This window comes from Antennarius striatus, chromosome 16 (genome assembly GCF_040054535.1).
Source record: "Antennarius striatus isolate MH-2024 chromosome 16, ASM4005453v1, whole genome shotgun sequence".
NCBI classification, from domain to species: Eukaryota; Metazoa; Chordata; class Actinopteri; order Lophiiformes; family Antennariidae; genus Antennarius; species Antennarius striatus.
In genome coordinates this window covers 4,875,630-4,888,128 of record NC_090791.1, presented here as the reverse complement: position 1 = coordinate 4,888,128, position 12,499 = coordinate 4,875,630, and the positions used below count along the sequence as shown (strand labels likewise).

At 42.7% G+C, this 12,499-nt stretch overlaps 1 protein-coding gene across 3 annotated transcripts in view; it reads left to right on the top strand.

The window, feature by feature from the left end:
• Positions 1-4,308: 4,308 nt before the first annotated feature.
• The window catches only part of mafk (v-maf avian musculoaponeurotic fibrosarcoma oncogene homolog K), a 13,146-nt gene continuing 4,955 nt past the window's right edge, over positions 4,309-12,499 (top strand). The window contains exon 1 of one of the 3 annotated variants that reach the window (XM_068335893.1): positions 4,309-5,687. In XM_068335893.1, coding sequence (XP_068191994.1) covers positions 5,653-5,687 — 35 coding nt within the window. In that variant the 5' untranslated portion in view covers positions 4,309-5,652. Of the gene's footprint in view, positions 5,688-5,754; positions 5,892-5,937; positions 6,032-12,499 lie in introns of those variants that run through there. The other 2 variants (XM_068335895.1, XM_068335894.1) reach the window with 2 other exon arrangements.

Here is a 12,499-nt window from a genome sequence, read left to right as displayed (position 1 = left end):
GTTCTTCTTCTTCACAAAAATGTCCTGTGCACTTTAGTTGATGATCAACTCACTTTTGCAAACTTCCTGATATAATGCACTAATTTTTAAATTGTATTTCCTTTTAATTATTGGTTTTTAGTGTTTTTGAAGCACTTTAGTACTTTCATCTAATGAAAAATTATAAAATGTTTGAATGTGATTAAAGTGTTTTTGCAAAAATTAAAAAAAAAATCTTCTTCTTCTTATTGTTATCATTATTATAATTATTATTATTATTATTCCAGAATTCTAGTGGTTGCTATGCTGTAAACGTCTCCTCCAGCTGCTGACACCACTACTACTGTAACCTCATCATGTTCTTTTCCAAGTCTCTTCTGACCTGCCAGCTGATTACGTAAAGTGTTTTCATATGAAACACATTTTGGTGAAGTCAGTGGAATGTCCAGTCAGTGTTCCAAATTAAACCTTGTGTCATATGGGAAGTCTCCAAATCTACAAAAACAATCCTTTTATTCTGAAGCTACTTACGTAGGACCCAAACTGTGCCAGAAGGCAGCTGGAGAACTGGTTAGACATTCTCACATTTTCCTGCACAATGTGAAAACACTTGGAAGAAGTAAATGTTTTTAATCCAGTGTGATTTGCTCGTTAATAACGGTATTACTTTTTGTTTAAAAAGAGCTTACGTGGTCATTATTGACCCTTTACTCACTATTAATATGGAAGACTTGGAAGAAAAAGTGATCCCCTTACAACAAGGGGCCTCTTTTAGACAGATCAAATATCAGAGTTCAACAGTTTGAGTCAGAACGGAGTAAGATTAGTAAGGTAGTGTAACTTCCTGTAACCCAAACATGGCTATAAGTACTAAGATCCCACAGCATGTTGATCTTACCAAAACCCTGACATGTCTGGCAGGCATGTTCAGCAGTTTTTCTTTTCTTAGACACAGTGAGTGGATTCCAGGTCATCCCTGTACACTGTTACCACAAGGACAATAATTGGGTGGTGGGGCTCTTAATGAGCAATTGGATGTCTGATTAATCTAGAATATTCTGCAGAGATTCAGCTTCGCTGTCCTTTCTTTCTCAAGAAAACAAACAACATAAATTTCTTCTTGATGTGTCTGTTGTTTTCCTCATCTCATTTCTGTGTGATTACATCTGGTGTCATATCTTTTTTTTTTCATCACATTTTATTTCTTTATTTCATAACATTCAGAACATCTCCTGTGTCCAGGAGGCCAGGTGGAAAGATAGCAAGGCTAGACGTTTAGGAGCAGGGTTCAAGTTGTTCTATCATGGTGTAGATAGGAAGAGAAATGGACTAGGAGTTATCTTGAAGAAGGAGTTTGCTAGGAATGTCCTAGAGGTAAAAAGAGTGTCAGATAGAGTGATGAGTCTGAAGCTAGAAATCGAAGGTGTGATGGTCAGTGTTGTTAATGGGTATGCTCCACAGGTAGGATGTGAGTTGGAGGAGAAGGAGAAAGTCTGGTTGGACTTTGATGAAGTGATGCAGAGCATGAGAGAATTGTCATTGGTGCAGACTTCAATGGACATGTTGGTGCAGGTGATGAGGAGGTGATGGGCAGGTTTGGTGTCCAGGAGAGGAATGCAGAAGGACAAATGGTGGTTGACTTTGCAAAAAGGATGGAAATGGCTATAGTGAATACTTTCTTCCAGAAGAAGCAGGAACATAGGGTGACCTATAAGAGTGGAGGTAGAAGTGCACAGGTAGGCTACATCTTGTGTAGACAGTGTAATCCGAAGGAGATCAGTGACTGCAAAGTAGTGGTAGGTGAGAGTGTAGCCAAACAGCATAGGATGGTGGTGTGTAGGATGACTCTGGTGGTGAGGAAGATCAAGAGGACAAAGGCAGAGCAGAAGACGAAATGGTGGAAGCTGAAAAAGGAAGAATGTTGCATGACTTTTAGGAAGGAGTTAAGACAGGCTCTGGATGGTCAGGAGGTGCTTCCTGATGATTGGACAACTGCAGCTAATATGATCAGGGAGACATTTAAGAGAGTACTTGGAAGGAAGGTAGATTAGGAGACTTGGTGGTGGAATGAGGAGGTACTGAACTGTATACAGAGAAAGAGGTTAGCTAAGAAGAAGTGGGAAACTGAGAGGATTGAGGAGAGTAGACAGGAATACAAGGAGACGCAGTGTAAGGTGAAACTAGAGGTGGCAAAGGCCAAACAAGGGGCTTATGATGACTTGTATGCTAGATTGGACAGTAAGGAGGGAGAGACTGATTTATACAGATTGGTAAGACAGAGGGACAGAGATGGGAAGGACGTGCAGCAGATTAAGGTGATTAAGAATAGGGATGGAAATGTATTGACAGATGCCAGTAGTGTGATGGGAAGATGGAAAGAGTACTTTGAAGAGTTGCTGAATGAGGAAAATGAGAGAGAGTAAAGACTAGAAGAGGTGACTGGTGTGGACCAGGTAGTAGCAAAGATTAGTCAGGATGAAGTGAGGAGCGCGTTGAAGAGGATGAAGAGCGGAAAGATACTGCATTGTGTTTTTGTCGATCTGGAGAAAGCTTATGACAGGGTGCCCAGAGAGGAACTGTGGTATTGTAAGAGGAAGTCTGGAGTGGCAGAGAAGTATGTTAGAGCGGTGCAGGACATGTATGAGGACTGTAAGGCAGTGGTGAGGTGTGCTGTAGGTGTGACAGAGGAGTTCAAGGTGGAGGTGGGACTGCATCAGTGATCAGCTCTGAGCCCCTTCTTGCTCACTATGGTGATGGACAGGCTGACAGACAAGGTTAGACAGGAATCTCCATGGACTATGATGTTTGCAGATGACATTGTGATCTGTAGTGAGAGCAGGGAACAGGTGGAGGAGAAGCTAGAGAAGTGGAGGTTTGTCCTGGAAAGGGGAGGAATGAAGGTTAGCCGCAGTAAGACAGAGTGAATGTGTGTGAATGAGAGGGACCCAAGTGGAAGAGTGAGGCTACAGGGAGAAGAGATCAAGAAGGTGGAGGATTGTAAGTACTTTGGGCCAACCGTTCAGAGCAATGGAGAGTGTGGAAAAGAGGTGAAGAAGCGTAGGCAGGATGGAACGGGTGTGTGACAGAAGAGTTTCAGTTAAAATGAAAGGAAAGGTGTGCAAAACTGTGGTGAGACCAGCGATGTTGTTTGGTCTAGAGACAGTGTCACTGAGGAAAAGACAGGAGACAGAGCTGGAGGTAGCAGAGATGAAGATGCTGAGGTTCTCTTTGGGAGTGACCAGGAAGGATAGGATCTGGAATGAGTACATCAGAGGGACAGCACATGTTAGAGGTTTTGGAGATAAAGTCAGAGAGGCCAGACTGAGATGGTTTGGACATGTCCAGAGGAGAGATACCTAGAGGAAGACCAAAGAGGAGGTTTATGGATGTAGAGAAAGAGGACATGAAGGTAGTTGGTGTGAGAGAAGAGGATGCAGAAGACAGGGTTAGATTGAGGCGACTGATTCACTGTGGTGACCCCTGAAGGGAAAAGCCACAAGGAGAAGAAGAAGATTTCATAACATTTTTATCACAATACGATCTGATCTATTCCCATCATATCTCACTCAGCATAAATTAGTCTCATCTAATCAGTAATCGAATTCAAACTCCCTCTAATGTAATTTTATCCTGTTTCTCTTTATTGATATCTATCATCCCATTAACCTATCAAACACTGATATCATCTAATATCTAGTCTAATTTATTGTAATCCCATTTAAAACCATCTCATTACATTTGTAATCTCATGTACGTGATAATAAAAAGTAATCTCTATAACATATCCGTAATCTCATTCAAATCTAATCTCATTTTAATTTAATTACATTCCACTTGATCTGGGTTAATTTCATGTCTGTTATCTGATGTAGGTGGATCTCTTCTCCAATGGAACCTACCAACCTACCTACCTTTAAAATCTTTCTTGACATTATAGCAATATTAAAACACACTTTAATACCAAATGTGCTCATTAAAACACATCTTACTTTATGTGATAATATAAAGTAAGATGTTATATTAATCAATAGTAATTGATTAATATATACACTGATCTGATATTGCAGCTGCTAAAGGTAGAGGTAGTTATAACCACTGATGTTTAGTGTATTCCATATCATCATTTACCAGTAGATGACATCCCTAGCTACGAATCTGTTTCTATTTTCTCTACATTGTGCAGAAGCAGAAGAGAAAAGGTTCAACAAAAAAGATTTGTGTTTGATTCAGTACTAAAGGCTACACAAAGGAAGTGGTGCGGTTGCCAGGACGATGACACAAGCTGACCTGAACACCAAGATGGTTTCTCATCAAATGAAGTTTAATTGGCTTTCATTGGAAACATGCTCCGGTGCAGAAGAAAGAACCAAGTTCACCAACTACAGGATGAAATGGACTCCACATGGGAGTCAGAGGAAGGGCTTGACTCACTCCCCGTAAACTATCCTAAATAGACACCAGGCCGTGTTTCTGAAGCGAAGCCTCGGTCAAACAGATTCATCTGAGTTTTTCTGGAAAGGAGAACTCCATACAATGGCAAGGTTTTTTGTTTTTTTTCCTATTCGTTGTCAACACTTTGTTAAAAAACAACCATAATGAAAGGCTTCAGACAATAGAGACATCTGTTCAGAAAAGTTAATGTCAAGGCAACAAGTAATAACTCCACATTTAACATTAATCATCCGCGAGTCACGCTTTATCAAAAGGTCAAAACCTGAGTCAGTGCTTTCTCTCTGTTTCCTCTTTTGTGTTCCCGGACGTTAAACATAGCCCCATTAAAAAAATAACACACAAAACAACAAGAGCAATCATGATGGAACAGCTTTTAAAGTTTAACTTCATGCTTGGACAGGACAGTTTAACATATTTTTAATTGTTTAAATCTTGTCTGGAAAGTGACTGAAATAAATCTATAGATAAACTCCATGTGGAAACCATGCAAACCCCAGACATGAGGCTCCAGGTCTGGATGTGAACTCCTTCTGGAGGCCGATGTCGGTCCGGTCAGCAGGAAAAAAAAAAGAAAAAAAAAAAAGGAATGTTAATTTTTATCCTCTTTGGCCTTGTCTGAACTGTGGAACCCACCGTTTTTACAGCGTAAATGTAATTTTTAAGAGGCCTCATCTTGTGAGCCGACCTCACAGCTGAGGTGTTCTTACACCGGATAAAACAACAGGGAACCCTGTCAGGCCTTAGCCCTTAAAAGGCCACTGACTTAACATATTTTCACTTGGAACTTAATTACCCAGAATAACCTGTGACGATTCTGGCAAGCGGCGCAGTTAAAATAAGAGAAATCCTGTGACTGCCGGGCTACTACAGCACATACTTTCCTCGGGAATGGAATGCTGCTCCCAAGTCAGATGAAGGGAGGAGGTCGCTGTTTTCTTTCAGTTGATGCACATTTTTTGAAAACCCTGTAATGCAGACATGACCATAAAAGTCTGGGGAGGAGTGTCGGTGGAATGAAAGTTCAGGCCTCCCTTTTTAGAAAAATGAGTTCTCGTCCAGTTCTCCTGGTGAACGCAGGAGAAAGGAGCTGACTTTGTACAGAGTAGTTTTGTAAAGTAAGCACAAGCAGCCGCCAGCAGTATCTGTCTTCTATTTATGGACACCCTCACCCACCCCACCCCACCCTCCTTCCTGGACTGACGTCAGCAGAAAGTTATTTTCATGAATGGAGGGGGCGGTCACGAGGAATCGATGACGTGAGTGCTTGCGGAAGCAGAGCGTGGAATGTTGGTACATTGTTGTTGTTTTGTAGTTTATTTAGAACGAGGATTCACCGCCGCTCTTTCCTCTGGACCCCTTTGAAGGAACTGCGTTCGAATCCCCGCGTCGCCCGGTTTGGAGACATACTCCACTGGATTTTTACGCACATTCCGGTCCCACAGATATCCGCGTCCACAGAGGTGAGGTTGTTTTTTTTTTTTTTTTTTTTTTTTTTTTTTTTAGAAGAAGATGTTTTGACATCCCTTTTTTGAAATTGTCACGGTGACATATTGCTGTGCGCACACGGGTTTATGTCGGCCGCGCGTGGACGTGATTTGGGGTAAGTTTTTAATCCCCGGTTATGAAAGTTGACTTTAGATGGTCTCAGTCGCGTGGACACGTGTTGAATTGGAGTAACACAACACAATGCCCTCACACAAAAAAAAAAAAGCGGCTGTGATCGTGGGGTAAAAAAAAAAAAAAAAAAAAAAAGGCAGAGAATGGTGAGCAAATATATGTTAAAATTCTATTTTTACTCCACGTTTTGTTTTGTTTTTCTTGTCTTTTGGCGCGTTTTATGCTGGTATTTTATAAATTTCAGAGACAGAAATGTGTTGTGGTTTCCTTCATGGAACGCGTTAATACATTTAAAATGCTTATGGTTGATTTAAATTTAAAAAAAAAAGTATTGAAAACCGATTATATCACCTGATAATGTTAACGTTTGACGACTAAGCGCTTTCATTCCTGAGCGCCTCTCGGAACTATTATTATACGCTATTAAAATGCTTTTGTTGATTGAGTTAATCTATCTATAGTCTAATTTCTATGACTCAACTGAGCTTTCGGGATAAATAGAAGTGAAAGTAGCTGTCCTGTTTGAATTATTTCAGATGTCTAAAAAAAAAAATCCACATCCCCTTTCATTTTGAGGCTTTTGTTGGTGTCAGTGCGCTCTTTCTTAAAGGCTGCTATAATGCAAAAATACCAACCTACTTCTGGCATTGGAAACAACACGTGGTCTGCATTTTAGACATGTGGGACAAAGGGCACGATGTGAAGTCAGACCACCGGGGCTGACAGGCCTACACAGGAGAAACAAACACCAAACAGAAGGAGGGGGTACTTATTTCCACAATCCATAAATCACTCAGGGGGGGGGGGGGCTTTACCTTATTATTCTTATGTCAGGTTTATATGTCTGAGAAATAAGAAAAGGGTTCTATGCTTGTACATCAGGGCGTAAACTCCATAATAACCTATTAATAACACAAGCTTTCCTGATGATGAACACTAAATGACCATCTTTCACCACAGTTTAGCTCATCCTTGTCTCTTTTGGACCTGTTGGGATTTCTTAATTCCACCTTGATAAAATGATGGGAAAGTATTTCGTCTTGTTACTCTAAGGGTTTCTGGCATCTGCTGCTCTCAGACAGGCAGTGGAAGTGGATGCACCCCCCCCCCCATCCCTGTCATGAGGTTAACATGTGCTCCCGTCCTTTAAAGTGATGTCTTATCTGCATGCAGAGCCATCAGAGGCTGACTCACTTCACCACCAATGCTGCCCGTGACAGTGACAGGGCACATTGGAAGAAACCCACCCCCACTCTCACATACACATTTCCCTCCCCCTCAGAAAAACAGGATAGAGTTTAATTGTCACCAGATACGGTTTCTTGTTTTTGCTGGTCAGGGGTGATGGATGAAAGCGACACGGAATCCAAAACGTTTTTTGTGGTTGAGTATTGTGAAAGTAAAATAGCTGCGGTTTGGAGAAGCGATGATTCATGTTCTCTATGGAGTGTTTTTTGCTTCTCTTTACTGGAAAAAAATATGCCAAATTTTGATTATTGACTTTTGGGAGCCAGCAAATTCATCCACAGCTGAAATGCCAAACAGCGTGTACAGGCAACAACGGTGTAACGGTCTCCGGCTGCTCGCCACCACCCACCGTGGTTTCTGTGATCCTGCATCCTCTTGCTTTTTTCTGTTGTTGTTTTTTTTCTTTTTTTTTGTTGGGATGACTGAATCTCAGCCGGCTCCATTTCACCTCACTGTGGTCAGAGGTGTGGCGAGTTGATTCATTTATTTTTATTGTGGGATTGTGTAATTGGGGATTCCTTGTGGGGATCATTTCTTGGTCCAAGGCAACACAAACAAACACTTTAGTTTTCTAAATGCGTGTTTTTTGGTCTGATATTGGGTCTATTCTCGTTTCAGCGCCTCAGGTAGTTATTTTGAAGAAGAATACACTGAAATCAAGACTGCACTGGATTTCATTTTCAACCCCTTGGTTGGCTTTGGTGCTCCTTGTTTGGATTCAGTGCTTTTAGTGTCAACCAGAAAATGGCTATTCATCCAATTAGCCACATGCTATTTGCTCCTGAGTGGAACAGGTGATTCCTTGTTTTCTGCATTCTTGACATTTCTCAGAATCCAAGCATCCCCGCTCGGGAGAGTATCTTTGCTCAGATATTCGTCTTCCTTTTCCGCACTGAAGTTCCGGTGGTCAAGCCAATGGTTTCCAAGGGTTTTCTGTACTTTTCCTTCCTCCCCTGTGAAACAACGGGATTTTCCAGGAAACGTCAGATTGGGAGGGTGTGATTCCCTGCCGCTGGTCTTCGCTTTTACCAGTAAACAGCATGACTCACCCTTCAGCTATGCTCTCCATTTCCTTCACATAATATCCCACCAAATGTGCTGCGCTGGAGAAAGAGCAGAGTGTGTTCTCTGGTGAAATCGCTCCACTCCCCCCACCCCCCTATGAAAATGCTTCGAGGAGGGTATCAGACTGTCGAGGGCAGATACATGTCTGCTTTTTGATTTACCTACTCCCACATTGGAGCAAAAAAAAAAAAAGGGAGAAAAACAGTCTAGGAGACAAACCAAATCTGCATTTATCATCGGAGCAAAAAGTGCTTTGATGTGCTGTTTATTTTAGGAGAAGGCCGGGCCCCACGGTTACCTGCCCTAACCCTAGTGGCCCCCCACTCTAGAACCTGACCAGATGCCTGGCTTTCAAAACATTTGTCTCCAGTGAGCAAACAGCACATAGGTTTATTTACCTGACTTTGTCTCAATGTGGACTTAGACCTATAACATCAGAGCTGCTCGCTTTTACGGATCAGTCTTTCTTTCTGCTTTTGTTAAAAATAGCCTCAAAACTTAACACCTGAAGAACGACATTGGGTTCCACATGGAGTAACACACACAACAGTAGCCAGGGAATGTAGAACAAGATTGTGCATCTTTGTTATAACATCACCATTGAGTAACTATGACGTTATTGGTCTTGGTTGCGTGAGAAAGATCGACCTTTACGTTCAAGATAAGACTGGAGGATGTCTCCTGACACCCCCTCATGCGTGCACAGGCCGCCGTCGACTTTGTCAGGGCAAATGAAAGATGGGAAGCGCTTTTTGAATTCCAAACATTTTGTGCATTTTGCAGCCGTCGTTTCAACAACGAAGGGCTGTCTGAGCTCCACCCCCCACCCCCCCAATGGCGGAGTGCATCACAGGACATATTCAGACTGACATTCTCTCTCGCACAGATTTGGATGTGAGGGTTTGCACATGTGTGTTCACTCAGGAATGCGGTTTTGTTCTTCGCCCGCCATCTGTGGCTTTTCTTTGAGGCATTTTCCCAGACTCCTTTTCTTACTATCATGAAAGGTTTAATACGACATGTTGTGTGTCTGTGTGTTGTCGTTTTTTTCTTTGACTGCATAGCCAGAAGCTGGGATTTGTTGTGAAATTCATCCGTCTCCTATGTGTGGCAATAATCATAGAGTGGATTTCAGTATGATGCAATGACTGTTTTTCATCTGGGGGGGTAGAGTTGGGGGAAGGGGGAGGGGGGTGTACTTGATCAGGAAAACCTTGTCCTGTTGCTGGTTGCAAAAAAGCATAAGCACATGCTTGAAGAATTTCAGGGAAACAACCTGGCCTCTCGGGTTTGAGCTGGAGGCCTCTTGGATGAAGAGAAGGAGGCCCCACACCACTTTTCCATGATCTTTGCATGGAATACCCCCCACCCTTCCCCCTGTGACGCAATGCCGCTTAAATTTGACAACTTCGGCCAATTTGCTTTCGAGGAATGTTGCATTACTTTTGTTTCAATCTGCGTCCGATGCTTGTGAAACCTGGATTTTTAAATTGCTTCACGTTGTTACTCAAATCAGACTAAGTCCCCCCCCACCCCCAGAAAGAGGCAGCTGGTCTCAAAAATAAACCGGTAGCTCATGGGTTCAGCTGTTTGGTTTGAAACACCTATTTTTCAGCTCTTTATTTTCCAAGTGGGGATTCTTTGAGGTTTCGTTTGCTTGTGGTAAAAAAACAACAACACAAAAGCACATTCTGTACACGGCGATGCTTGCTGTTATAGAGAAACGTGACTAATGTTCAGAGAAACAAAGTTGTTTTTCATGTCAAATGGAAATTCTGGATCAGAAATACATTCAAGGAGATAAACATCCCAAAAGGAGCAGCTACACCCTGACTATTTTCTTCCATGCGCTCTGCAGCCGACAGGACTCTCAAGAAAGCCGTGCCCTCTTCCTGAAGTATCACTTATCCCATGTTCACTGAATTTGTTTAGTTGGCAGAAATGTGTGTGTGTGTGTGTGTCGGCACTGTGAGCTAAATATATCCACCAGAGTTAAATAAGGGCATAGAGCAGATCAGGAGGAAAGCCCGGTGTAAGAGGATCCAAATGCCGACACACGGCTCGGCTCTACAATGACAGACTGCATTGTCTCACAGCAAAAAATACATCAGTGACTATGAAGGAAACTATTTGTCTGTGACACTGTCTCCAGGAATTTTCCACATGCCGATCTACTGCCCTGTAAAGTTCAGCATGACTGCAAAAGTTATGCTGATGCGATGGTTTGTATTGCATGTCTGAGGAGAAGGTTAAGTGGACCGAAGTTGCCCCAAACACCCCCACCCCTCCCCAGAAGACCCCAGAAGTATCAGATTCAGGAGGATAAATCCAACACGAGGCTGGATTTTGGAGAAGTGACCGCTTCTAAGGAGAAACTTGGGGAGTTCTTTTTTTGCGGATGGGGTGGGTTTGATTTATCAGCTTCTGATTTCGCACCAACTTGAGGTCGTGTTGCGGTCATGAATGAGACTTGTTTACCCTTTTGGTGACCATGTGACTCACACTCCCACACCCATTCGCAGGGCGTTTCCATGGCAGCAGTCGAGCATGGAACAGTATGCTCACAGTCAGACTGGGCCACAGGTCTTGAAATTGAGCCTTGGGGGGGGACGCGTCTCTCTCTCACGGGATCATGGCTGAGTTTTTTTAGTTTGTTTTTTTTTTTAGCTATAACAGCAGCGAGTAAAGGGAGGCTTCATTCAATAGAAGAAATCTTTGATCAAGAGTCTTACAAATAGAGGAGAGTGGTCGCTTCTGTCTCATCCTGCTTGGTCCAGTGAGTTAGGTTGTCAAGGCGCTCCCTAATAATGGCATCATTCTGCCCCCTCCCGGCAACTGTGGCTCCAAAAAATGCAAATATTGACACATGGTTAACCCAGGAATGTTGTTGTGATGGTATGGAAAAGGTTTTACAGGGAGCTGGGTCCACATTTTGTCATTTTGTCACATGCATTTAAAAATGCATGTGTAGAACAAAAAAAAAAAAATTCAGATCAGATACTAGGATGCATTATAAAAAGAAAGACTTCATTCATAAAAAGTTATTTTCTTTGCATGGCTCTTATCTCTATCTATCACCTGAGCTTCCCTGGGGTGTACTTTGCTCACCTTTGACCCCTGCTTCCCAAACACACTTTGTTGCTTCTGTTTCACCGACTGCTGCGTGTTCAGCGGCGTCCTGTGGTGACATAAGAGACATGTTTGAGCAGGAAAGTAATTCCCAAAGTTACGTCATAGTGAATGCAACTTTTATCTAATTCAGCAGCTTCGTAATCTGACGGAGCGTTTTGGACAATGTTTGCTGTAATTTTCTTGGTCAACACTCCCATAGCCATTCAGACTGCACTGTCAGTGTTTGGCATGAATTATTATGTATCTTGGCAGGCTAATGTTTGCTATTCTTGTCTACCATGGTGCAGATTTGTTTGTGCATGGGCAGCGGATAGAACACAGCAAACATAAACTTCAGCCTCCATTAAGCTGGAGTATAACCTCAACTCTCTTCAGTTCATTTTTCAGAACTCACTATTTTTAATTTTGCCACTTTGCGACGTCAAACAGAACACCTGTCTGCCCTCGCTGTGAGAGTTGTGAAGTGAAGGTTTTTTTCACAAAATTAAGTGATGGGAGTATTTTGTGAATGAAATATTGTTACCAGGGCGACACGGTGACGCAGTGGGTAGCGGTGTCGCTGCACAGCAAGGCGGCTCCTGGTTCGAGTCCCGCTTTGCGTGGATTCTCTCTGGCTCCCACCTCCAAAAACATGGACTTCAGGTGGATTGGCCCGGTCTCAAATTGCCTGTAGGTGTGTTTGTGTGCATGTTTGTCTTCCATGTGGCTCAGCGGTGCACTGGTGTCATGCCTGGGGTGTACCCTGCCTCATGCCCCTAGTACACTGGGATAGGCTCCAACAACCCCACAACTTGCGACAGCCAAAGAATCGGATATTGAAAATGAATGATTGAATACCGTTACTGCTGCTGATTCGCCTCTTTTCAAACGAAGCCCCGCCCTCCAAATTGGACGGAATGCTTTATTCTACATCAGAAACACAAGTAGTCAAACATAACGCAGATTAGTATCACAGCTGAAATGTTTTCTCTCCGTTAAAGCACACCTTAATCTTCAATCATTTTTT